Here is a 23,318-nt window from a genome sequence, read left to right as displayed (position 1 = left end):
CCCATAGGGAGTTAGATTCGTCATTCGGTACTGTCTGGCTGTTCGTCATCACTGAAACGTTGCTTAATTTTTTTTTCGTTTTCCTACGCTCTTCGCTACTAGCTGTGGCGCATTCCAGAAAGCATATATTTATTGCAAACTGCCGCAACTAAATCCCGGAACGCTGTGCTGTTGAATATTTAACTTTCACCTTTCTGTTTCATGTCGAACCTTTTATGTTAAGCCTGTTTCACCTGCAAGTGCTTTTGGGCTGGGGACCGTCGCGTGAGCAAGCCTCCTTTCGCCAAACCAGTTTTACGAGCGGCGCGTGCCATTGCGATCACGATCGAAACATTAGCGAGAGACGAGAGCGGCAACCAGTGGCGGAGGGCCTGTGAGCAGTGACATTATGATCACGTAATAGGGACGTAGCGGAAGCGTGGGTGACGTGGCGAACTCGCCCGCTTGAATACACGGTTCTAGCAGATGACATTTGTAGTAGACGACGTCCGCTGCCAGTTTACAATGTCTCGCGCTGTTTTCAACGAGCTGTTCATCACTCTTGTTGCGCAGTGTCCACTTGTTTGGAATGCTGAAATGAAGGATTTTAGCAACAAGGATAAGAACAGGATTCTTTGGCAAAAAATTGCGGATTGAGGCTGAATTTGCTCCTTGTCGCAAGTTACGCATAGTTCCATAAAGTAAAAGTGGGCATCACTTGAATCGGCCATGTTCGTTTGTGCCTCGGAAGTGCCGTTTGTTTCCATATGTCGTTTTTGAGTTCCATTCTATGGAGCCAGACTGCACGAGCTGTTTTCTTCTTTTTGCCTCGTTTTTTTCCCTCGATGGTGACCCTATATGGGTACATACAGACGGGACGAAACGGCGCTCCATACTTCTTGTTCGCAGCGAATGTAGGCGTTTTTTTTCTTCTTTACAACTACGAGCTAGTGTGCTCGTAGTTTTGCTTGGTATTCTTTCGTCAGTTAGAAGGTAACGTACCCTGAGCTCTGCTAGGGCCGCCGCCTTTCTACTCGAATGCCTAGAGGTGCAAAGGGACGCGACCTTATTTGAAAGCCATCCATAGGGATCTTGCATCCGGGTGGCCGAGACGGTGCCCGAACGCCTTGACACATTCGAAGGCAAGAGTCGTTGGCAGATGTGCACGTGATTCAAGCCCAAATTGCCTGAAATACGAACCAACCCATTGCTTTGTTTCCGTATGGCTAATTCTGTGCCGGTGTCTTAGCAAGACTTTCAAGAGACATAAATATGAATGAAAAAGTTGTATGATCAGTTCGACACAGAGTATTTTTATTTTTTATAAGGATTAGAAGTGCGAAGAGCACCAATTGAATACACTGACTAAACCCGCAGCTCAAATGCGCCAAAACATGGAAATGTGGAGCAAGCCGCAGCTCTTGAAGACCGCTGAAACCCGTGGCTCACGGGCGCTTTCCGCAAGCGACACTGGGCATCACTGCGGTATGCGTCGCGCGAAAATAGAGCGTGTGAAAGGAAGCGGCGTCTGCGCGCTGTGTTGCCGCTGAGCCGTTGCGACCATCGCCGCGCCGTCGCTTGCATGTGAAACAGGCTTTATTCATGTGCTATCAGCAGGCCAATCTACACGAAGCGTGCGTGTTTATATTTGTCTGGCGTTCCGCTACTAAGCACCAGATTGCGGCATCAAACCTCAGTCGCAATGGCCGCATTTCAATCGTGAGGCTTATACACCAGAACACCGTGAATTCAAAGGGCGCCGCCATATTGATGAGCGCCGGTCGCGCCATCTATCCCAAGCGCCGCGAAGTAGCAGGCCTGGGCTGCCACGCCGGGAGATGCGACCCGGCGCGAAAGCGAAACTTGGGCTTTTTAGCTGGGCGGAAGGCGTGTTTCGCGTTTTTTCTAACCTGTCATTTTCGCTGTCTGTATTCAATCAAACTTCAAGACCTCATGCAAGTCCGCAATGGCCACACTGAGTGCTGTGCAGACTGCAGAAGCGAATACATCGGATAGGTACGCTATTACGTTTGTACAAACCGCGCGCTATATGCTAGAACACGTGTGAGCTTTTTGGCACCTAACCTGTGAAGGAATTTACAGCACTGCGTTGGTGCCATATATTATTAAAGCACGCAGAACACTGTCATCTGCACTTTCAGTTTGGTCTTGTTTGTCATGGTCTCTACTGGGTTGGCCGCGTTTGGCAACCAACTGGCGAGGTCGTTTGACTGCCTGGTTAGCAGACGCCTGCCCTTCACCACCTGCACATTGAAAACAAAATAGATGTTATAGTAAGAAGGGCTGTAGTTCTTTCCCATGCCATCACTGTTGCGAAGATATAAAGTCCTCTCAAAATGAAATAGAAAATACACTAGGCCAATTGTATCGTGCAACCACTTAAGAGTACAACATTCAGAACAAAAGCCTACAGCACTCGAACAAGCAGCATATGATGCTAAACCTGCACTCATTGGAAAATGATGTACTACAGTAGTTATAATGTTCAACTACATGTGCAGTCAAAGCCCGTATAACAGGACGAGCATGACAGATGCAGGTGTTGTACAGTTGCACAAACCATGACAGGGCACGTAAAATTACCATCCCTACTTAAAGCTGCATCATCAGGACCCCTTTGGTATAAGACAACAACCGCACCTGCATTCCAAGAAATTAGCCCCACCAACTGCAGCTACCTGGTACCAGACCTGTTTCGCTTGTGCGAGGCCATCGGATTGTTGGCGCTCCCTTAGAAAAGAAAACAGTAAAAAAAAAACTAGTGAGAACGATCAAAATTTTGTTACAAAATACAAGAATAATTAAGCACCTTATTTTCCTCGCCATATGAACGGAAATATTTTGCACTTTGCCCCGCATTAACAGCCCGCACGCAGTTTAGAGCTCAGGAGGCTCAAATGAATTCGTTACGAATGACACCTGCAACACCAGCTCGTAAAGGCAGGTGCGCTGCAAGAACACCTTCGGCGACGAGTAGTCGTCGTTTACGTTTTTGTGGACGTATGCTACGTGACGAGCAGACTTCGGTTTACTTTCATTAGCAATAACGCTCACCAGCAAGGCCTACAACTTGTCGTTCACGCTTAATGGTCATTCCGCGCACCAGCTTCAAGTATCGCTAACCGCAAACTCAACTGTTCCGCTTAACCGTCGGGAGCTCTGCCTGAATGAAAACACGAAAAGGCTTGCCTTTTTGTTATAGCCAAGGCGAAGCACCGGCGCGGGATTCTGCTCTTTAGGCTTGTTGCCCAGAAAGTGCTCGGAGCAGACCGGCGTGTTACACGTATTACGTTTGTAGGGCGCAAAGTTGAACGTGGCACCAAAATATACACAGACCGAATACTCACTCGTGCATTTTCACTGGGTTGGTAGTTCTTCCTATTCACTGCAGCTATCCACCGGTGGCGCAGCTTGGCATTTTTCGTTGCGGATGGAAATCGGCGCAGGCTGAAAACACTGCACCGGCACGATTCTCTACGTGTGTTGTGCTCTTCGCAAACAGCGCTAAGCAATCTGCTCCTTCTCCGCTGGTTGTTTTGGCATCCAAACATGACTCACTGATGCTCAGATGACTTCTTCTACTTTGGATCCGTGTGAACGGGCACATTTCCGCACTTTGGTGCCCTAGAGCTGGCGCTTGCCATGTCTACTGCTCGCCGGCGAACACACTTTGGCAGCCCAGTACAAAACGGCGCCGGTCGACCAGGCAACCCGGGTGCGAGAGTATGCGTTGGGTTAGTCTGGGTGCGAGACTAGCGTGTTCTGGTCTATAGCGCGTGAAAAAGACAAGGACGATAGGAAGACGTGACACACACGCATTAGCGCCTGTGTGTATCACGTCTTCCTTTCGTCCTTGTCTTTCTCACGCGCTATAAGCCTCACGATGACTTACCAACAAGCCCAAATCACTGCATTACCGCATTTCAATGGGGGCAAGATGTAACAACGCCCGTGTACCGTGCATGGGTACGCGCTAAAGAATCCCAGCTGGTCAAAATTACTTCTGAGTCCCTCACTACGCCTCATAATCATATCCTGCCTTTAATTCCCGGGTTGTACGTGTCAAAACGACGATTTTATTATGAGGCACGCCGTAGTAGTGGACTCCGGACGTGCCCTCAATGCACGGAACACGGGTATTTTTGCATTTCTACTTAATTGAAATGAAGCCGCCGCGGCCAGGATTCGATCCCGTGACCTTGGGCTTAGCAGAGTAGCATCATAGCCGCTAAGCCACCGCGGCGGGTTCATATTGACACGTGTACTTATCTTTATCGGGCGACCACGTTTCGCCGCTTAACTGTTATCGCACAGCGCGGGACGCGCCTGCATGCATCCGACGTTTCTGGAAAGTTATCGATGCTTCTACCCGGCTGTCTGCTGTCGCTGAACCTTGTGTTATCTGATTTTATCGCGTAACGCGAATGGTGTAGAACTTTGTGGAAGGCACGCGGGTCCGAACGATTAGTCTGGAACATTCGACGAATGCTCTATAAAAGCCGACGCGCTTGACCCGCTGATCAGATTTTCGACGATCGCCGACCGTGTTCGCCGCTATCGTTGTGCTATAAGTGTAGCCTGTTTTGTGGGCACAGGTTCGCCCAATAAAAGTTAGTTTTGTCTATCACAGTATTGCTACTGTGTTCTTAACGTCACCACCACGTGACATCTGGTGGAGGTGCTTTGCGTTCATGCACCGCACGCCCCCACAAAGCCGTGACCCAAGCCCTCACTCGGAAGACACCAACGTCGACAAGAACCAGCGAGGTAGCCGCAGGCTGCAAGGACTGCCCCCGGAACACAGACTTTTGCCCGAGACGACTAGAAGGATGGCCACCAAGTCCACCCCAATGGCAGCACCAGCGTCACCTGTCGTGCTGCAGCAGTCCAGGGAGCCTCCGACGTTCCGCGGTTCAACTTTCGAGGACCCGGAAAGCTGGCTTGAGACGTACGAAAGAGTCGCTACCTTTAACAACTGGAACAGCGACGACAAACTGCGATATGTGTTCTTCGCTTTGGAAGACGCGGCCAGGACGTGGCTCGAAAACCGAGAAGCCACCTTAACAACCTGGGAACTTTTCTGAAGCGGCTTCCTGAAGACATTCGCAAGCGTCGTACGCCGAGAACGAGCCCAAGCGCTACTAGAAACCCGGGTGCAGCTACCTAATGAGACGACCGCGATCTACACGGAAGAAATGAGCCGTCTCTTCCGCCACGCCGACCCTGAAATGAACGAGGAGAAGAAAGTCCGCCTGCTGATGTGTGGTGTGAAGGAGGAACTTTTTGCCGGAATGGTACGAAGCCCACCGAAGACCGTCGACGAGTTTCTTCACGAGGCCACCAGCATCGAGAAGACACTCGAGATGCGAAACCGGCAATTCGACCGCCGCACGACCTCGACAAACTACGTCGGAGTTCAGTCACTGGCCGCCGACGACCTACGCGAGACTATCCGAGCTGTCGTGCGGGAGGAGCTACAAAAGCTGTTCCCATCATCACAGCCTCAAGTGGCTTCGATTGCCGACGCCGTGCGTGAGGAACTCCAACAACAACTTGGAGTAACCCCTGAATCGCCGCAGCGTGAGCCGCAAGCGATGACCTATGCCGCCGTCGCACGCCGTCAAGGACCCCCTCCGCGACCACGCCAGGGCCCTGTCACGCCACAGTTTCGTCGTCCGCCGCCGCCGCCGCCAGCACGACCACTCGTCGCCCAGCGCACCTACGCGAGGAAGACGGACATCTGGCGTGCTCCTGACTACCGCCCGCTCTGCTACCACTGCGGAGAAGCGGGTCACGTCTACCGACGATGTCCGTACCGGGAGATGGGACTGCGAGGTTTCGCCGTCAACGCGCCGCGTCCACAGCTTGGCGAGCGCCCACGTGACATCGCCGATTACCTCGCCGCTACTCAGTGGAGCCCTCGACGGCCGTCCCGTTCGCCATCACCAGGCCGCTACCTGTCGCCGCAGCGCCGACCATACACTGGCCCAGCCCGGGGCCGGTCAGCGAGCCCATATCCGGAAAACTAAAAGCAGCAACCGATGGAGGTGCGGTTGCTGTTCGTCGAACTGACGAAGATCCTCCGCCGCCGACGAAGACGACGACGAAACGATCTCGACGACATAACAACGACACGCCGCCGTCCCGACGAAGTCAGAAAGGCAAGACTACACCGACGAACGACGACTTGACGACGCGACGCTCCAACTTTAGTTCAACACGACGCAGCCGTGATCCGACGCCAAGACCCAACTGCAACGCCAGACAAAGAACCACCGACCTCGACGTACTTCTCGATGGCCACGCAGTCACTGCCTTAGTAGACACAGGGGCCGATTACTCCGTAATGAGTGGACACATCGCCGCCCAGTTGAAGAAGGTTAGGACTGCATGGGAGGGCCCCCAAATTCGGACCGCTGGAGGACACCTGATTACGCCGACAGGGATCTGCACGGCAAGAATTACCGTTCATGACCGGACTTACCCTGCCACCTTCGTTGTCCTCCAACAGTGTTCACGAGACGTCATTCTCGGCATGGACTTTTTGAATCAGTATGGCGCAGTCATCGACCTGAAGTCGAAATCGATAACGCTGTCACAAGATCAAGCGATACCACCGGAGACCTATCGTAGTCAACACGCCTTGAGTGTGCTTGAAGATCAAGTGAGCATCCCGCCGCGTTCCAGCATTATTATTTCCGTCGGCACTGAAACACCTGCTGACGTGGAAGGCGTCATCGAGGGTGACCAACATCTACTGCTCGACCGTGAAATTTGCGTCGCAAGAGGGATCGCTCGACTCCACGCAGGGCAAGTGGAAGTTATGCTAACCAACTTCAGCCAAGAGTTCAAGCACATCAACAAAGGCACGACAATCGCATACATCGAGGAAATTGTGGAAACCAGCAATGCCTTTGTCCTCTCGGATTCAGCCGTATCTACCCCGATGAGCATTATCCCCGAACCAGACTTCAACGTGAATCCAAGTCTTCCTATGAGTAAGCAGCAACAGATCAGAAGTCTTCTCCGACGATACAAAGACTGCTTTTCGACGTCATCGAGGATTCGACAAACACCAGTTGCAAAGCATCGCATAATAACCGAAGAGAGCGCTCGACCACTCCGCCAGAGCTCTTACCGAGTTTCGACGCGAGAACGTGAAGCTATTAGGCAACAAGTCGACGAAATGCTGCGCGACGACATCATCCAGCCGTCGAAAAGCCCGTGGGCTTCTCCTGTAGTCTTGGTAAAGAAAAAGGACGGAACCCTACGCTTCTGCGTCGATTATCGTCGACTGAACAAGATCACGAAGAAGGATGTGTACCCCCTTCCACGGATAGACGACGCATTGGACCGCCTCCGCAACGCTAAATACTTCTCGTCGATGGACCTCAAGTCTGGCTACTGGCAATTAGAAGTCGACGAGAGAGATCGCGAAAAGACTGCCTTCATCACGCCAGACGGCCTGTACGAGTTCAAGGTCATGCCATTCGGACTGTGCTCGGCGCCTGCAACGTTTCAGCGCGTCATGGACACGGTGTTAGCCGGACTGAAGTGGCAGACGTGCCTTGTTTACCTGGATGACGTCGTAGTCTTCGCCGGGAATTTCGACGATCAGCTTAGGCGGCTTGCGACCGTGTTAGAAGCCATCAAGTCATCAGGGCTCGCTCTGAAGCCGGAAAAGTGCCGTTTCGCTTACGATGAGCTTTTGTTCCTAGGCCACGTGATCAGTAAATCAGGAGTACGCCCCGACCCACAGAAGACAGCTGCCATCGCAAAGTTCCCGCAGCCAACCGACAAGAAGGCAGTGCGCAGATTCCTTGGCATGTGTGCCTACTATAGGTGCTTTGTCAAGGACTTTTCACGCATCGCGGAGCCGCTAACACATCTAACCAAATGTGATGTCGCGTTCAAGTGGGAAACGCCTCAGGCCAAGGCATTTCAAGAACTCAAACGACGCATGCAGTCGCCGCCGGTACTTGCGCACTTCGACGAGGACGCCGATACCGAAATCCACACTGACGCCAGTAGCCTAGGCCTCGGTGCCGTCCTAGTCCAGAGGAAAGAAGGACTTGAAAAGGTGATATCGTATGCTAGCCGGTCGCTGTCAAAAGCGGAAAGCAAATATTCTACGACTGAAAAGGAATGCCACGCCATCATTTGGGCTACAGCTAAATTCCGCCCTTACCTCTATGGCAGGCCATTCAAAGTCGTCAGTGACCATCACGCATTGTGTTGGCTAGCTAACTTAAAGGACCCTTCAGGACGGCTGGCGCGGTGGAGCCTCAGACTACAAGAATACGACGTCACGGTAATATACAAGTCCGGAAGAAAACACTCCGACGCCGACTGCTTATCGCGCGCCCCCATCGATCCCCCGCCGCAAGACGACGAGGACGACGACGCCTTCCTTGGGATAATAAGCGCGGAAGACTTCACTAAACAGCAACGAGCCGACCCGGAGCTAAAAGGTCTCGTCGAGTATTTGGAAGGGAACACCGACGTTGTCCCTAGGGCAATTAAGCGCGCGTTGTCTTCATTCACGCTACAAAACAACCTGCTCGTGAAGAAGAACTTCTCGCCAGTCCGCACCAGCTACCTTCTTGTTGTACCGTCAGCGCTGCGTCCAGAAATACTGCACGCCCTACACGACGATCCAACCGCTGGGCACCTCGGATTCTCCCGGACGCTGTCGAGAATCCAGGAAAGGTATTACTGGCCACGTCTGACCTCCGACATCGCCCGTTACGTCAAGACATGCCGAGACTGTCAACGACGCAAGACACCACCGACAAGGCCAGCCGGATTACTACAGCCGATCGAACCTCCTCGCCGACCATTCCAGCAGATTGGGATGGATTTGTTGGGGCCGTTTCCGATATCAACATCTGGGAATAAGTGGATTGTCGTGGCGACGGACTATCTCACCCGTTTTGCTGAAACTAAAGCTCTACCAAAAGGCAGCGCAGCCGAAGTGGCGAAATTTTTCGTGGAGAACATCCTGCTGCGACATGGTGCCCCAGAAGTCCTCATCACCTACAGAGGAACGGCTTTTACAGCAGAGCTAACCCAAGCCATTCTGCAGTACAGCCAGACAAGCCACAGGAGGACAACTGCCTACCATCCGCAGACGAATGGTCTCACGGAGCGCCTGAACAAGACGCTTGCCGACATGCTAGCGATGTACGTCGACGTCGAACACAAGACGTGGGACGCGGTCCTGCCGTACGTAACCTTTGCGTACAACACGGCGGTGCAAGAAACAACACAGATCACGCCGTTCAAGTTGGTTTACGGCAGGAACCCGACGACGACGCTCGACGCCATGTTGCCGCACGTCACTGACGAAGAGAATCTTGACGTCGCTACCTATCTACAGCGCGCCGAAGAAGCCCGACAACTCGCCCGCCTACGGATCAAAAACCAGCAGCGTACCGACAGCCGACACTACAACCTTCGACGACGCTTCGTCGAGTACCAGCCCGGCGACCGTGTTTGGGTATGGACCCCGATACGCCGACGAGGACTCAGTGAGAAACTACTCCGACGCTATTTCGGACCCTACAAGGTCATCCGACGTATTGGCGCACTGGACTATGAGGTCGTGCCAGACGGCATTTCGCTATCACAGCGGCGCCGCTCACGACCTGAAATAGTCCACGTTGTGCGACTCAAGCCGTACTACCAGCGTTAATGAACTTTGGGGCTTTCCGTGACTGACCTTTCGACTTTGTTTCTTTTCGTTGTTTTGTTACTTATGTTTAATAAGTGTCCTTTTGTGTTTCGCTCTCTTATATTTGTAGCATCGGGACGATGCTTTTTAAGAGGGGGGTAATGACACGTGTACTTATCTTTATCGGGCGACCACGTTTCGCCGCTTAACTGTTATCGCACAGCGCGGGACGCGCCTGCATGCATCCGACGTTTCTGGAAAGTTATCGATGCTTCTACCCGGCTGTCTGCTGTCGCTGAACCTTGTGTTATCTGATTTTATCGCGTAACGCGAATGGTGTAGAACTTTGTGGAAGGCTACCCGGCGTGGTTGCTCAGTGGCTATGGTGTTGGGCTGCTGAGCACGAGGTCGCGGGATCGAATCCCGGCCACGGCGGCCGCATTTCGATGGAGGCGAAATGCGAAAACACCCGTGTACTTAGATTTAGGTGCACGTTAAAGAACCCCAGGCGGTCGAAATTTCCGGAGTCCTCCACTACGGCGTGCCTCATAATCAGAAAGTGGTTTTGGCACGTAAAACCCCATAATTTAATTTTTTTTGTGGAAGGCACGCGGGTCCGAACGATTAGTCTGGAACATTCGACGAATGCTCTATAAAAGCCGACGCGCTTGACCCGCTGATCAGATTTTCGACGATCGCCGACTGTGTTCGCCGCTATCGTTGTGCTATAAGTGTAGCCTGTTTTGTGGGCACAGGTTCGCCCAATAAAAGTTAGTTTTGTCTATCACAGTATTGCTACTGTGTTCTTAACCTCACCACCACGTGACAATATCCTGCCTCATAGTCAGATCGTGTGGGGGTATAATCAGGACTCGATGGCAACCAAAGGTCAGTGGAACGCCTCGCATTGGGCGCTCACAGGAAGACTACAAATGAAGCTTTGCAGGGTGATATGGGCTGGGCAAGTTTTGAAGTGAGCGAAGCTCAGGACGACCGAGGAATATGGAAGAATGTTAATGAGTTGCGAGAATGTTGCGGTATTTGTACAGAAAAAACATTGACTCCCAAGGAAGGAAACGAACTGGGAAGCTTACCAGCAAGTATGCGACTATTATAGTAAACATGAAAGAACGTCTAATGCAAAGTGAGAGAGGCTGAAACAATCTGATGGGTGGCGGCATTGGAAAATAAATCCGCTGTGATTAACCACCTAAGAGGAAAAAGCGAAATCAGGCAGAAACAATAACTCAAAGGGAAGCTCCTTACTTCTCGAAGCGAGATCAGGTTGCCTTAGAACGCGTAGTTACTAAGTGCAGTACACCAAGGGAGAAGAATATGCTTGTTGTGGTAAAGCTAGGGAAACAATTGAATATGCTTTATTAGAATGTGAACTTCCGGCCTGCTTGAACCCCTTGGGTTCAGCAATAGCAGAGAGAAAGTAAACATGTCCGCACTATAGATTAGTGCGAGGCGATTGGAGGTTTGGTGCCTAAAAGTAGGGAGACCACAAACGATGGATTCGTACAAAAACAAAGTTCCCAATAGTGGTTCAGAAGGTTTGATGCTGGGACTTCTTTGTGTATGTGTTTTTTTGGAAGATAGGCATGCTATTAAGCAAAATAACAAAAACTTGGTATCGCAACTCACTGCCCATTTCAAAGGGGACGCTCAATGCATCCATCAATCCAGCCTGGTTTTGGCACGTAAAGCCCCAGAATAATTAAAAAGAAATATCTTTCTTGTCCTGGCTATGCAGAGCTCGTCTACCAGGACGTGTTCAGCGTCTGGGAGACCATCTGGGCTGCCCAGCACGTTGCCTCCAGCAACTTTGTGCTCTTCATTGCTCTGGCCATGGTGGAGTACTACCGTGATATTATACTAGAAAACAATATGGATTTCACCGACATTATCAAGTTCTTCAATGGTATGCCCCTGTTGACTTTGTGTTTTGTTATGCTAGGAAGTATTTTTGTACAAATACGAGCTGAGGTGCGCATGTGGGTATCTAGGGCTGTGCTGACCTAAGGTACGCTGACATGTTTTGCGCACATGTAGCGAAAAACTGACAAACAAATATTGCTTCATTTATTAATTATTTTATTTTAGTGATCAATAATGGCCTTGGAAGAGTACTTTAAAGATTACGAAGAGTTATTGGTTACATTTCCCCTTACTTTTACCATTCTTGTTAGAATAGCTCGAAGGAAGTGCTGGAACAAAAAAAGAAAGCTTGTTTCTTGCCAGTCAGCGCAGTGGATTTTGTACAGTGCTCATGGAATGAAAGAAATATAATAGGTTAGCTATTGTGCATGCCGTATTTCGACCGTCTGCAGTTTATGTGATGCCGGCGTAATATTGGATCGCACGGTTAGATCAGAATCCGCATCATCATTAGTGACCAGATTCGTAGCGATATGACATGGTATTCTCGACTAATTGTACGTAGGATGTGCTCTACTTACTTATTGCTTTTCATTTGATGATCATTCACATAAAGTTACTCAATTATTATTAGCTGTAATTCCTATGCCTTGGTTTCTCATACTTTTTGTGCAAAAATCACAAGGGAAAGTTTGTAATATGACGCAGCAAATTGTCGCACATCGCAAGAAGTTCACACATGTGGAGGCAAGTTTCAACTTGCCCTGTAGCTGGGAGCACAAGCCCTGTTTCGTTGTTTCTTATGAGTATTGTCTGAAGCGCTCGCATTGTTACGGTCTATAGTAGAACAACAGGTTATATTTTGTGCTTGAAGTTTGTAGGTGGTTTGAGTGTTGATGATTATTTGGAAGAAATTGGTAGGCTGTAGTGGGGGACTCCGGAAATTTTGACCACCTGGGTTCGTTAACGTGCACCTAAATCTAAGTACACGGATGTTTTCGCATTTTGCCCTCATCGAAATGCGGCCGCCGTGGCCGGGATTAGATCCCGCGAGGTCATGCTCCGCAACTGAGCAATCACGGTGGGTCAAATAAGGCAGCATGACAATGACACTACAGTGGCACGATGAGATCACCGATGACTGCACGAAAAGGACAATAACAAAGGAATGGGATGACGGCATTTTGTCGACATCTAAGGTAGCGATCGCGTAGGAGTCTGTCTATTTGTACAAAACTAATAGGCCCATTAATGCTGTCCGCATTCGTTAACAAATTGAGGGAGTCACTGGAGTCTTTTTTTAAGGATGGCTGTGCTATACAGCGGCATAATGAATCAGCAAAATGAAATAAAAAGAGCTGTCATTCGTCCATGGCAACCTGTGAACAATGCGGAATAGTTGCAGGCATAAGACTTTGCATTCGCAAAATTTAAGCAACATGTCAGATTGAGTCACTCATTCTTTGCAGCGTCCTCAATTCGTTGAATTTCTTTTGAGGTATGTCTCTAGAAGTTTGCCTTACATTGTCCTGCTGATGGTTCTTGTGTCTGCATGCTTTTCAGAGATGGCTGAACGACACGATGCCAAGGCCGTGCTACAGATTGCCCGCGAGCTTGTGCTGCAAATACAGACGTTGATTGACAACCGATAAGAAAACTTTTGACTTGCCCGGCTATGGTCTAATGACAGCAACACGCCCGCTTACCCTTCGTCTAGATGTTCATCTGACCCTTGGACTGGTCATGCACAAAGTGTGCCATAGGACTGCTACTCTAGAGGATCATCTGCAAGAGACTCCTGCCCTTTCCAGGTGCCCCAGATGTGGGGCCCATGCTACCTTGTAAACTGCTACATGAGGAATGCAAATTGAGAGAGCACATAACAAATTGCGATACATTATCAGGCCTGCCCATGAGGACATTGTTCAAAGTGGTAAGAAGTGTCAGTGCATTGGCCAGAGTTGTCGAAAGCACACCACATTGGAGCTCTTCCACAAGAACCTTGTATACAGGGAATGCCCATTCATTTTCATTCTGAGCAAGGTTGCTGTTGCAGACACAAAACGATGTTTAGCTTATATGTGCTGACTTTGCTTGCTGGTGTATGGCGCTCTACTACTGTGGCTCTTCCAAATTATGTGAGACTGTGTCGTACCTCGCCCAGTTGCTGCCAAAATGCTTCTTGTCATGCTTTTTCGAACAGTGATCATACAGGTAAGGCTCGTTTTCATGTGCTGTCAACGGTTATGTGACGCGAGAGCGCATTTGATATCAGTGGTAAGCACTCACATTGTGAGGACCTGAATTAGTCTTCGTGCTCGCTGCCACTGATCCTCAGTGCGCCACATCTATGCTACAGTAGAGTGGCCCGTCACTGAGTAGACTGAGCATCGTGTGCTCTGCTAAAAATAGCTGGACATCGCACCATATTTGGCTGGGTTCCCTACTTACTGAGCATACTGAGTTGATGAGAGGATGTTCATCACTTATGTCAGGCCTTTTAGTGCTCACCAAAACGACTACCTTGCAAAACACAAATGGAAGTTGTCCCTTTGGTGTGCTAGATAGGAATATGCTGTGCCCAGATAAAAAGAGCTTATAAAGCTATGACCATAGTCTGCAAGCCTGTATTTTTTCTGGTTATTAGCAATTAGCTAACTTGGTTACACCAGGCTCATGGCAATGCTAATATGGCTATATGTACTTCCTTTTCACCCAAACACAGCTCGCTAACATTAGATGGCCTGCAGAGCATGAAATGTTTTGTTCTACGTGTCCTAACTGTAGTGGTGTTTTATGAATTTTCGCATTACTAGGTAATTGTTGATTTGAAGAAACTTCTTTCTGCAGATGACCGAACATAAGTAGTTCAGACCACTAAGGGAAAAGTGGCGTTAGGGCTTTACAATCACTTATGACAAACACTTTTGTTTGTGCTTGTTTTAAAATGTGGGACTAGCTGTAAATTTCTAATTGTATAAGCTGGCATTAGATGTGGTTGTGTTGAAAAAAAAAACATCTAATAGAGAGAGTCTGTATTGACAAAAATGTGTTTGTATTATTAATTTGCCAGAGTGTTATCTATATGTGATGCTGAAATTGATTCCGAACGCAAGAAAGCTAGAAGAATCTATTTGCCTTTTAATTTTGCATGCTATATTTAATTTGCGTCTCACACAAGGGCTAAAAGCATGCGTTAGTGCAGAAAACGGACTTCTAGCCGCCTGATACAAATGTTTAGATTGCAAAAAGCAAATTTTGGTTTTGAGTATCTGGCTGTATCGGCAAAACGAAGTAAAAAGAGCTTGAAGCATCTTCGTTTTGTTACAAAATGGCAGCATTATGTGGAAATGCTTCGACTGAGTGACAAAATTCTCTGGAAATTTTAGCAGCCATGTTGACACATTTCCTGGCAGTTTATTGGAGAATGTACTCTCTTTGACAATATCTGGACCACATATGTTTACATTTGGTCTGATTTCAGCAAAAGGCAATTTCCTTTTTTGTAAAGTGAGTGTGCATTGTCAAGATGCACATTAGTGGTAATATTTTCATCCTGTCTCCTTTAATTACGTCTTCATTCATTCTGTCTCTTTCAGTCAAATTAGATACCCATTGGCGCTCTTCAAGCAACATAAAGCGGTGAAATCGTCCACGATAAAACCATATTGCTCAATATTGATCCGTTGTATTGTCAGTTCGTCATTATTGGCAGGAAAGATTTCACTTTATGCATATGTGTCTGTAGGCTTTCCTGCAGACTTGTGCTGTCTGACTAAGCGCTCAGATTAGTCAACCGATCAATTTGATCTGCGTCAATAAACTTGATAGGTTAAAGCTGCAGGAGAAGGTATTTGGATATTGAGGAGTTTGACAATGAATAACTGAATCTCTCAAGGGACCAAGAAATATAGTGGGCCGCCTATGTGTGGGAGCACAATGTGAAGCGCATTTTCAGTTCTGCAGTTACACCTTATGCAAACTCAAATGTTGACGAACTACAGTGTGGGGAAAGATGCTTGATACCTGCGAAAAACATGGAGGTGCATGGAAGTCATTTAAGAGGAAGTGACTCACTTCTTTACGTCCTCTACTGTCATGTGAACTAGGCTCAGCGCATGTCTGTTACAGTGAGCTTTTGCTTTGTCGTCTTTTCACTGAAAAATCGGTGCAGCAAGTGAGTTTGTTTTATGGTTGCATCGCAATTAGGGTTGCCACCTTTACCAAGAAAAATTAGCAGAAATAATCCACGAGTATTGCAATGTAAGCGAAGTGCCTGAAAGAACGAGTGAGCGACAGTTCTGCCCCACCCCCTTCCCTCCTCGCTACCTGTCCCTGCTATTCGGTTGCCCGAGAGCATGCGCCCTTTCCCTAGGCGCCTTCCCTCGCCTTTCTGGAGTTCTTTCTTGGCAGCCGTGAAGGGCGAATGCATCTACTTCTTGCTTTTAGTGTGTTGGCGCCAAGGCCGTCAGGATTCGACGGAACGCTTGCGTGCGTTCGTGGTGCATTTTTCGTTGGCGCGAATCCGCTATGAATTATCGTCCACCGCATCGTGCAACATGGACTGGCCACTGCAGAGCGGCCAGCAAGACGTGTGACGAACGCGTGAGCGAACAAGCGTTACGATGATGCCTTTGCGATTCGCCTCAATTGCCATGACACTATATCTATTGTTGGCGCGTCGACTAGAGCGGGCCAACCCTGGAGATAGTGTAACAGTAAACTGCACTTTACTCGGCGAAAGACTAGCCAAGCTAATGGGCCAAACCCCAAACCCCCGAACACCAAGCACAAAAAGATTTGCTTTAATGAAGGAACTGTGCTCTGCATGGATGTACATATATTCGCTGCTATGAAAATATTCACGTGTTCTTTCTTTTCTGATGTAGTAATTCCGTAGAAAGCAAGGTCAGCAGCCAGGACACCTGTAAGGGTATGTCATAAACGGTAGGAAAGTCTGAGAGGGTTTGCAAAGCAAGCTTCGCTTTAAGAAGCCCACAAGGAGAGGAAGGGAATGATTTTTTTAGGACGTGCTGTATGCAAAACATACAGAAAAGGAAAACTAAATAAAATGGCGATGCCCCAAGTACAAACTTTCCGTGATTAAAGCGTATTAAAGGCATTTTATAAAATTTAATAAGCAATTAATGTCTTCGTGTTGTTGCTGCCAACAATTTACTGTCAAGGACATTAACCTACGGTTGGCTCAGCATTACGTGCAACTCTAGAGGGCTGCACAGTACACTGGAAATAAGGGAATGAAGAAAAGTTCAAGGAATTGGGAATGAAACCATTTTACAGAATTAACTTTCCTACTCAGTATGAACGCCTAGACTAGTGCTTGTGGAGCAGCTTATAATGTACCGATTTAGGGAGAATTTGAAAACTGACAAATTATGTGTCGTGGGGGGGGGGGGGGGGACGAGTGGACTAGTAGCCGGCACCATCAGGAAGAAACCACTTGCACAGGTGAATAACCTTCCAGGTGCCAATCTTAATCATAATTTCAGTCGTCTATGTGCTTGTGGAGGTGCATTGCCTTTAAAGTAAATATGTCAAAAAGTGTGAAGTTTGCCTGCTTGCCGTCAGTTTCTTCAGTTTTATTTGCTACAGCGCTAAACATTGAGATATATTGTAAAATATATTGTTTAAGCATTTTCATATTTAACGTGCAATGACGTTGCATCTACTCTGTGCACACTGTTGTGCTAGCTGAGAGCGTTCACAGAAATCAGAACTGCTGTGGTAAGCAGTAAAGGACTGGATCTTAGAGGGAGAATGCGAATGAGGTCGCCACGTTCTTGTTAAACATATCAAACAGCGATGGGCTGTATAGTTGAAATGTACACTAAAAAGAAAGCTTATGCTGACAAAATATCATGTAAAATTCAATTTTTCATAATTTCAATAGTCCCTAGCGCTGGTACTTAGTGTGATGAGACTGATTTCAAAAATATTTTTCTGCGTTTGGGCCGTTATGGCGCTGGAAAAGTTTTTGATAAAGCGCTAAATTCACTATTTAGCTCATTTGGAACGGAACGTAGCCCACATTTACCAATGAATATTTAACTGTGCTCTTGCAGAGACCGCCAAAATTATTGTCGTCACTAGTAAGGTGGCGGGGGATCTTACTGCGACAGCGTCACCTGTCCATCGTTCTTACGTCTTTTCTGGCTTTTGTGTTATTTTTGGTATTGAAGAAGCGTAATAGAATAGTAGCTTTTACGTTAATAATTACGTGACTGATTGCCAGACGCTACACAGATTTTAGAAAAGCGATCGGAGAATTGAGCAATGATTGAGACTGTACAGGGTGAAAAGTAAGCTCTTGATACATCCTAGCAGGCAGGGTATGGGATAATAATGGCATCAAGATCTTGGGGGGAAAATACAAGCCACGCACATATGCCCGTGAGGCCCTAAGCACATTGAGTCATTGCCGAAGAATGAAGGCACAGGATTGGCTGCTGAACAGACTGAAACAGACAACACCTTTCTTGTGAGCACGCTGATGCACTCGGCAAAAGAAACTGAAGGCTGTGGAATGACCGAAGCCGTAATTATTTATGCTAGAATTGCGCTTTCTGCAACTCGGAGAAATAGAGGGTGCTTGAGCCTAGCAGATATTCATTAGAATGTGGCACGAAACTGCAGGTGGCTTAGTAATGGTAACATGAAGTAAAGCCAGAAGATGGCTAGTTAGTGCACTTCCATAATTACGTTGCGCTGAGTTTCGCCCTGGAAAAATTACAAAGAAGGGGACAAGAATGTATACGGGGGAACCGTAAACTACCCCGTTTTTTGTTAGAGAACACGTTAATATGCTAAGTGATAAGCGAGGCAGTGACATGGGACAACACGATAGCCAGAATCACGTAGTTAATTGCACCCATTCGGTCCTGCGAACTTGATTTCGGCTCCTTTTAGCGTAATAGACGGAGGGCTCACGCACTCTTTCGTTTTTACGTTGCTTTCTTTGGATTGTATTTCTTTCTTACGTTGGTCAGACCTGACTCTGTTTAAACGATAGATTAAGGGAGCATAAGCACATGCGTCAGCTCTTAACAGAGCCTAGCAACTTGGCGGCCTACTTTAAACAGTGTAGATGCTCGCCTATGCTAGTAAGACCACAGTTGGACAAGTGAAAACAAGAATGGAAAGATAAATATGGGAAGCTTTTGGTATCCATAAAGAAAGAGAACAGTGCATAACCACCCCCTCCATTATGTTCACAGAAGCCGAAGCCGAGTTCGCAAGGTGGAGTGGCTGCAATTGAAATCTGTGGTTCTGGCTATCGGCGTTGTCACATGGCATGTCACTGCATCCCCACCCCCCGCCAGTCACATTGTAAATAACGCGTTAACTCAGACGAAAACAAAGATTTGTTAGTGTGTGGTTTGTCCGTCGGCATCCTTGTTCCATTTGTAATTTTCCGTGTAAAACTCACTGCCACGTAATTTAGCAATTTGAAGTATGTTGACATATTTCTGATATGTTAGCACACCCTAAAGCTTATTTTTAGCCCAGATAATACAGCATGTTAACAAAAACCTAAGAAGCAAGTTACACACATGGCGCTGCATGTATAATTCATGTTTTATGTTCTCCATAATGCGATGCATAATCTGCACCAGGTACACGAGATGGTCCAAATAGCAGCCATAGTCGTTATTCTTGTCATTATATTTGCTTTGTAAAACAAGCTGTCATTTACGTTTAGCATTGATCACTTGGCGAATTCGAATGCTCCAGGTTTACTCTGTTAACTCGAACTTTTCATATTTCGCTTAGGAAATTTAATGAGAGCTTTACAGCACTGAGCGGAGTGGGGTGAAGTGGCGGATGGAGTAGCTCCTGTCTATTGTGGTTATTAATGACAACCTGGGGCAAAATCGCAAGCATCAAACGCTACATAAAAAGTGTGAAGTGTGAATGCATTTGCGCTTACTTTTTCTTTGGTACAGTGTCTTTTACTGCTTCGCTTATAATTCCAGTCGATCATGAGAATTATTTTCTTGCTAGTTCATTTTTATTTCATCCCTTGCCGTCAAGGACAATCCACTGTGACTGTGAGGTCAATTATTAAAACAAGGCTGCTTTTTCGCACCTTGCATGTCCATTTTTTCACTCATGCATGCCGTTTGTTTATAACGACAGAAAGCTGAGCCAGTTGGTAGGGATTCATTATGCAAAAACGTGAGGCGTGCAGACAGGACACAAGAGTAGAGGAGTGGACAACACGAACGGCGACTGTCAACTGAAGGGAACACTGAGGCGAAACGAAGAAAGAAGACACAAAACTCATCTGCGCAAGCTCTGGAATGGTATGACCACGTGTCAGTAGGGTGCATGTGCCGGTCTGCATGAGAGATAGCTGTTAAGGCGCTTAATCTCTTTCTTATGTAAAGTCATTGAAGGCTGACTCACGCACGCACTTCCACCATTCTAGATATGCCATGCCTCTACCATAACACGCGAATCTTCATTCTTGTGCCTGTACGATATCGCGCATATATCTAACTCTGGCGTGCAGTTAAAATCTTGGCAATGTAGGGAAAGATTAGAAGGCGATCCAATGGTTAATGACCTTTTATGTTCCATGAGCCTCTGATTGATAGACCGCCCCGTTTGCCCTACGTAGAACTGGCCACAGCTTAAGGGATCTTTGTAAACCACACCCCATATGACAGTCAGTAAAACTATTGTTCCCACTGTGCTTCAGTGGACAAATATCTGTTATTTTTTTTGCCTTTTACCTGCTCCTTTTTTCTCTGCACCTATCTTATTGAGAGCAGCGAAAGCAACATTAACATCGTATCTACTTGCAACTTTTTAAGCCTGTGTGATACTTAATGAATGTACGGAATGGCCACTACTATTTTTTTGCTATTACTGCTTTCTGCAATCACGTATGGGGGTCATACCATTCCAGAGCTTGCGCAGATGAATTTTGTGTCTTCTTTCTGCCTCAGTGCTCCCTTCAGTTGATAGCGTTCGTGCTGTCCACTTCACTTCTCTTGTGTCCTGTCTGCACACCTCACTTTTTTGCATAATGTTTGCTTATAGTTCGTGCATTACATTCCAGTGTTGTACGATGTTCGTTCACGTGTATGTGTTTGTGGTTAAACCTATCGGTGGTTACGAAATGCTGGCTTTTGATTACGTCATTTATTATCTGCGCAATGTACATGTCCATAACTATGGCTTCCAATATGTTGATCAAGTCAGTTTTTTTCTAAACGTCTCTTTATCAGAGTTTTTATATAAGGGATATGTGAGGAGCTCTTCAAGAACCTCAGCATGTAAAAAATTTTAGTCATGTGGTCATTATGTGATTATGTAATTGTCTCTTCGCTCATTGTTGCATTTCGTACTGAATTTCCTTTTGCTTTATTGTGTCTTGTTTTATTCTCATTTGCATCACGAGAATCAGCGTCATTGCTTGAGGCTTGTTTGACCTATTTAATTGAACTCTAGAAGGAAATTATGGAAGGCATCCTGTGTCAAGGGCAAATTTAAGAGAAGCAGCATACCTTGGAAGCAGCGTTACTAGTGGTAAAAGTTGACCTGGTATGATAGTAAAGACATTTTTAGCACTGTTATGCAGTGTTGAACTATGCTTGAAAGAAGAAAACAAATCTGTTTGGCACCACTAGTTGCCCGTACCACTGGGTATTGTTGCAGTTTTGGCACCAGAATGAAATATCGCCACTTCTACTTCAGTTGGACTGACATTCAATTTTGAAGCTACAAGGGACTGGTGTTAAATGGCACTGAAAGGGTGAGCAGTAATCACTGGAGCATTGGGAACTATGTAGAGAAAATATTTGTGTGCCATTACGGCATTAAAATTCAGTGTGTTCCTTGTGTATTGAGACGTTCATTAATACATAACAGTTTTCAGATGAAATTTGAATAATTGTGGCACTCGAAATAGATACACCTGTATGCCAAAAGAGACCCTGGAGCACCTCTCACCAGTACATTTATTGCAAATGGATTGGTTCACGAAAATTTGTCAGTGATGGTTCTCATCTTAAAATAACATAGTTAGGAGCATTGCGGTTCTTGCAATTTCATGAAGTTCATGAAAACTGCATGAAATTTTTAACAGAGGCTTTGCACCGGTTTTCTTTGCTAATGTGAAGACTATGTCATGCAGTCTACCCTCATGTTCATTCTATGCATTTCTGAGGCTTACCTGAGCTCGACATAAGAGCTGCAAATTTCTTGCAGTGCATTGTTTATGGTTGTTGGGAGGTGATGATAATGGATTTAGACATTTAGCGTGCTGTTGATTGTTGTTTGAGGCCATTGAACTGTTTGTACGCATAAAATGCTATATAACATTGGTTCGAAAGGGCAAGTTGCATGGCGCACGATGACTTCTGCTTCATTAGACGATTGTGTATATGTACCTTGTTGCATGGGCACTTAATTTGTATTTTAATTTAACTGAACCAGGCCTGAAATTTTTAGCATGACAGAACAGAGTGGATATGTTGTGGCCTCACTACTTGCTTTGGATTGTTCTCCCTACATACCAGGAAGTATCTGTAACGAAGGATCAGCCCAGTGCTTACTTTTGTTCCTGCGACTCTAAAAAACAGTGCACATAGTAATTTATTTAACTCAGCAGTTATATTTGGCTTGCTGATTGTGGAAGTTGCGTTATTTTTTTATTATGCAGTTCATGCTAGCTCATTATGCTCATAATAACTTAAGGTTGTGCACCGATATGTAACGAGTGAAGCACTTGTATTCTCGTGTGGTCAATTTACCGCAATGCATACAATGTCAATATTTTCATTTTCTTGTTTGGCATGTCTGCATAAAGCAGCTTCATCTGTATTTGAATATATTGATTTTGATGGAGGAAGTTTGAATCAGTCGAGCAGGATCACAGCAGAGTGCTCCTACAAATGAATGGGTTAATGTGCTTGGAGTGGGAATAGCTTTAACCGTTATCGAAAGTGACCGCGTGACAGGGGCATGTCCATACATTCAGGTAATGGTGTACCATCGACAATATAAGCCCATATGTAGTATGTAGTCTGCTCAGTATGTTAGATTTAGGTATTTGCAGAAAAATCTTTTTTTGGGCATACAAGCTTTTAGGCTGAAATATAAGTTGTTTTTTACTCCATAGACGAAGAAGAAACCACTGCCCTTTGCGCAAGCCCGGGGCAACCGGTATCGGTCGGTAAATTGGTTAGTGCTGAGCACAGTTCATTGGCTGCACAAAAAAGATTCTTGTGATGTAACGCATTGTAAGAGGGTAGGCACTTTCTTTTGCTCGGCTGTACTGCATAATAGCGTAGCCGGTTCTATGTTGTTGTGCCTCTCCTGCTGGGTGCTCCGGTTGCTTCTGTTTACCGGGGGCTAAATACAGCTTCTGTGTTGCTTCTACCGATTGTGATGGCTTCTCTATTAACTAGGGGTGTGCGAATAATAAATTTCACCGAATCTAATTAGGTCGCAATTCTTCGATTCACGAATCGAATATATACAAGTTGATTATTCGATATATTGGGTTTAGAGACTCGTGCAGTGCCATTTTATCGCGTGCGCCGCGGAATCCTTCGGGCTCCATGCCACCCAGGCAAGCGTTCCACTTTGGTTTCGGCGCTAAAGGAGCGCACCGCGGACGCCCGGGGTGGTCCGTGAATGCGGCCCGAACGAACGGCTCCACGTCGGCAGGGTCTGTGGGCATACAAGGTTTGCGCGGGTCGATGAGGTCGATCGCAATGACAACGGGATACGT

At 47.0% G+C, this 23,318-nt stretch overlaps 1 protein-coding gene across 3 annotated transcripts in view; it reads left to right on the top strand.

The window, feature by feature from the left end:
- LOC139055871 (small G protein signaling modulator 2-like) overlaps positions 1-23,025 on the top strand; it is a 291,580-nt gene extending 268,555 nt beyond the window's left edge. For 2 of the 3 annotated variants that reach the window (XM_070533451.1, XM_070533452.1), the window contains exons 21-22: positions 11,430-11,597; positions 13,118-15,139. In XM_070533451.1, coding sequence (XP_070389552.1) covers positions 11,430-11,597; positions 13,118-13,206 — 257 coding nt within the window. In that variant the 3' untranslated portion in view covers positions 13,207-15,139. The other variant, XR_011511955.1, reaches the window with a different exon arrangement.
- The last annotated feature ends 293 nt before the right edge of the window (positions 23,026-23,318 follow it).

Source organism: Dermacentor albipictus, chromosome 2, assembly GCF_038994185.2.
Source record: "Dermacentor albipictus isolate Rhodes 1998 colony chromosome 2, USDA_Dalb.pri_finalv2, whole genome shotgun sequence".
In the NCBI taxonomy this organism is placed as follows: domain Eukaryota; kingdom Metazoa; phylum Arthropoda; class Arachnida; order Ixodida; family Ixodidae; genus Dermacentor; species Dermacentor albipictus.
The sequence above is the reverse complement of the archived record's forward strand: the minus strand, read 5'-3'. Positions and strand labels throughout refer to the sequence as shown.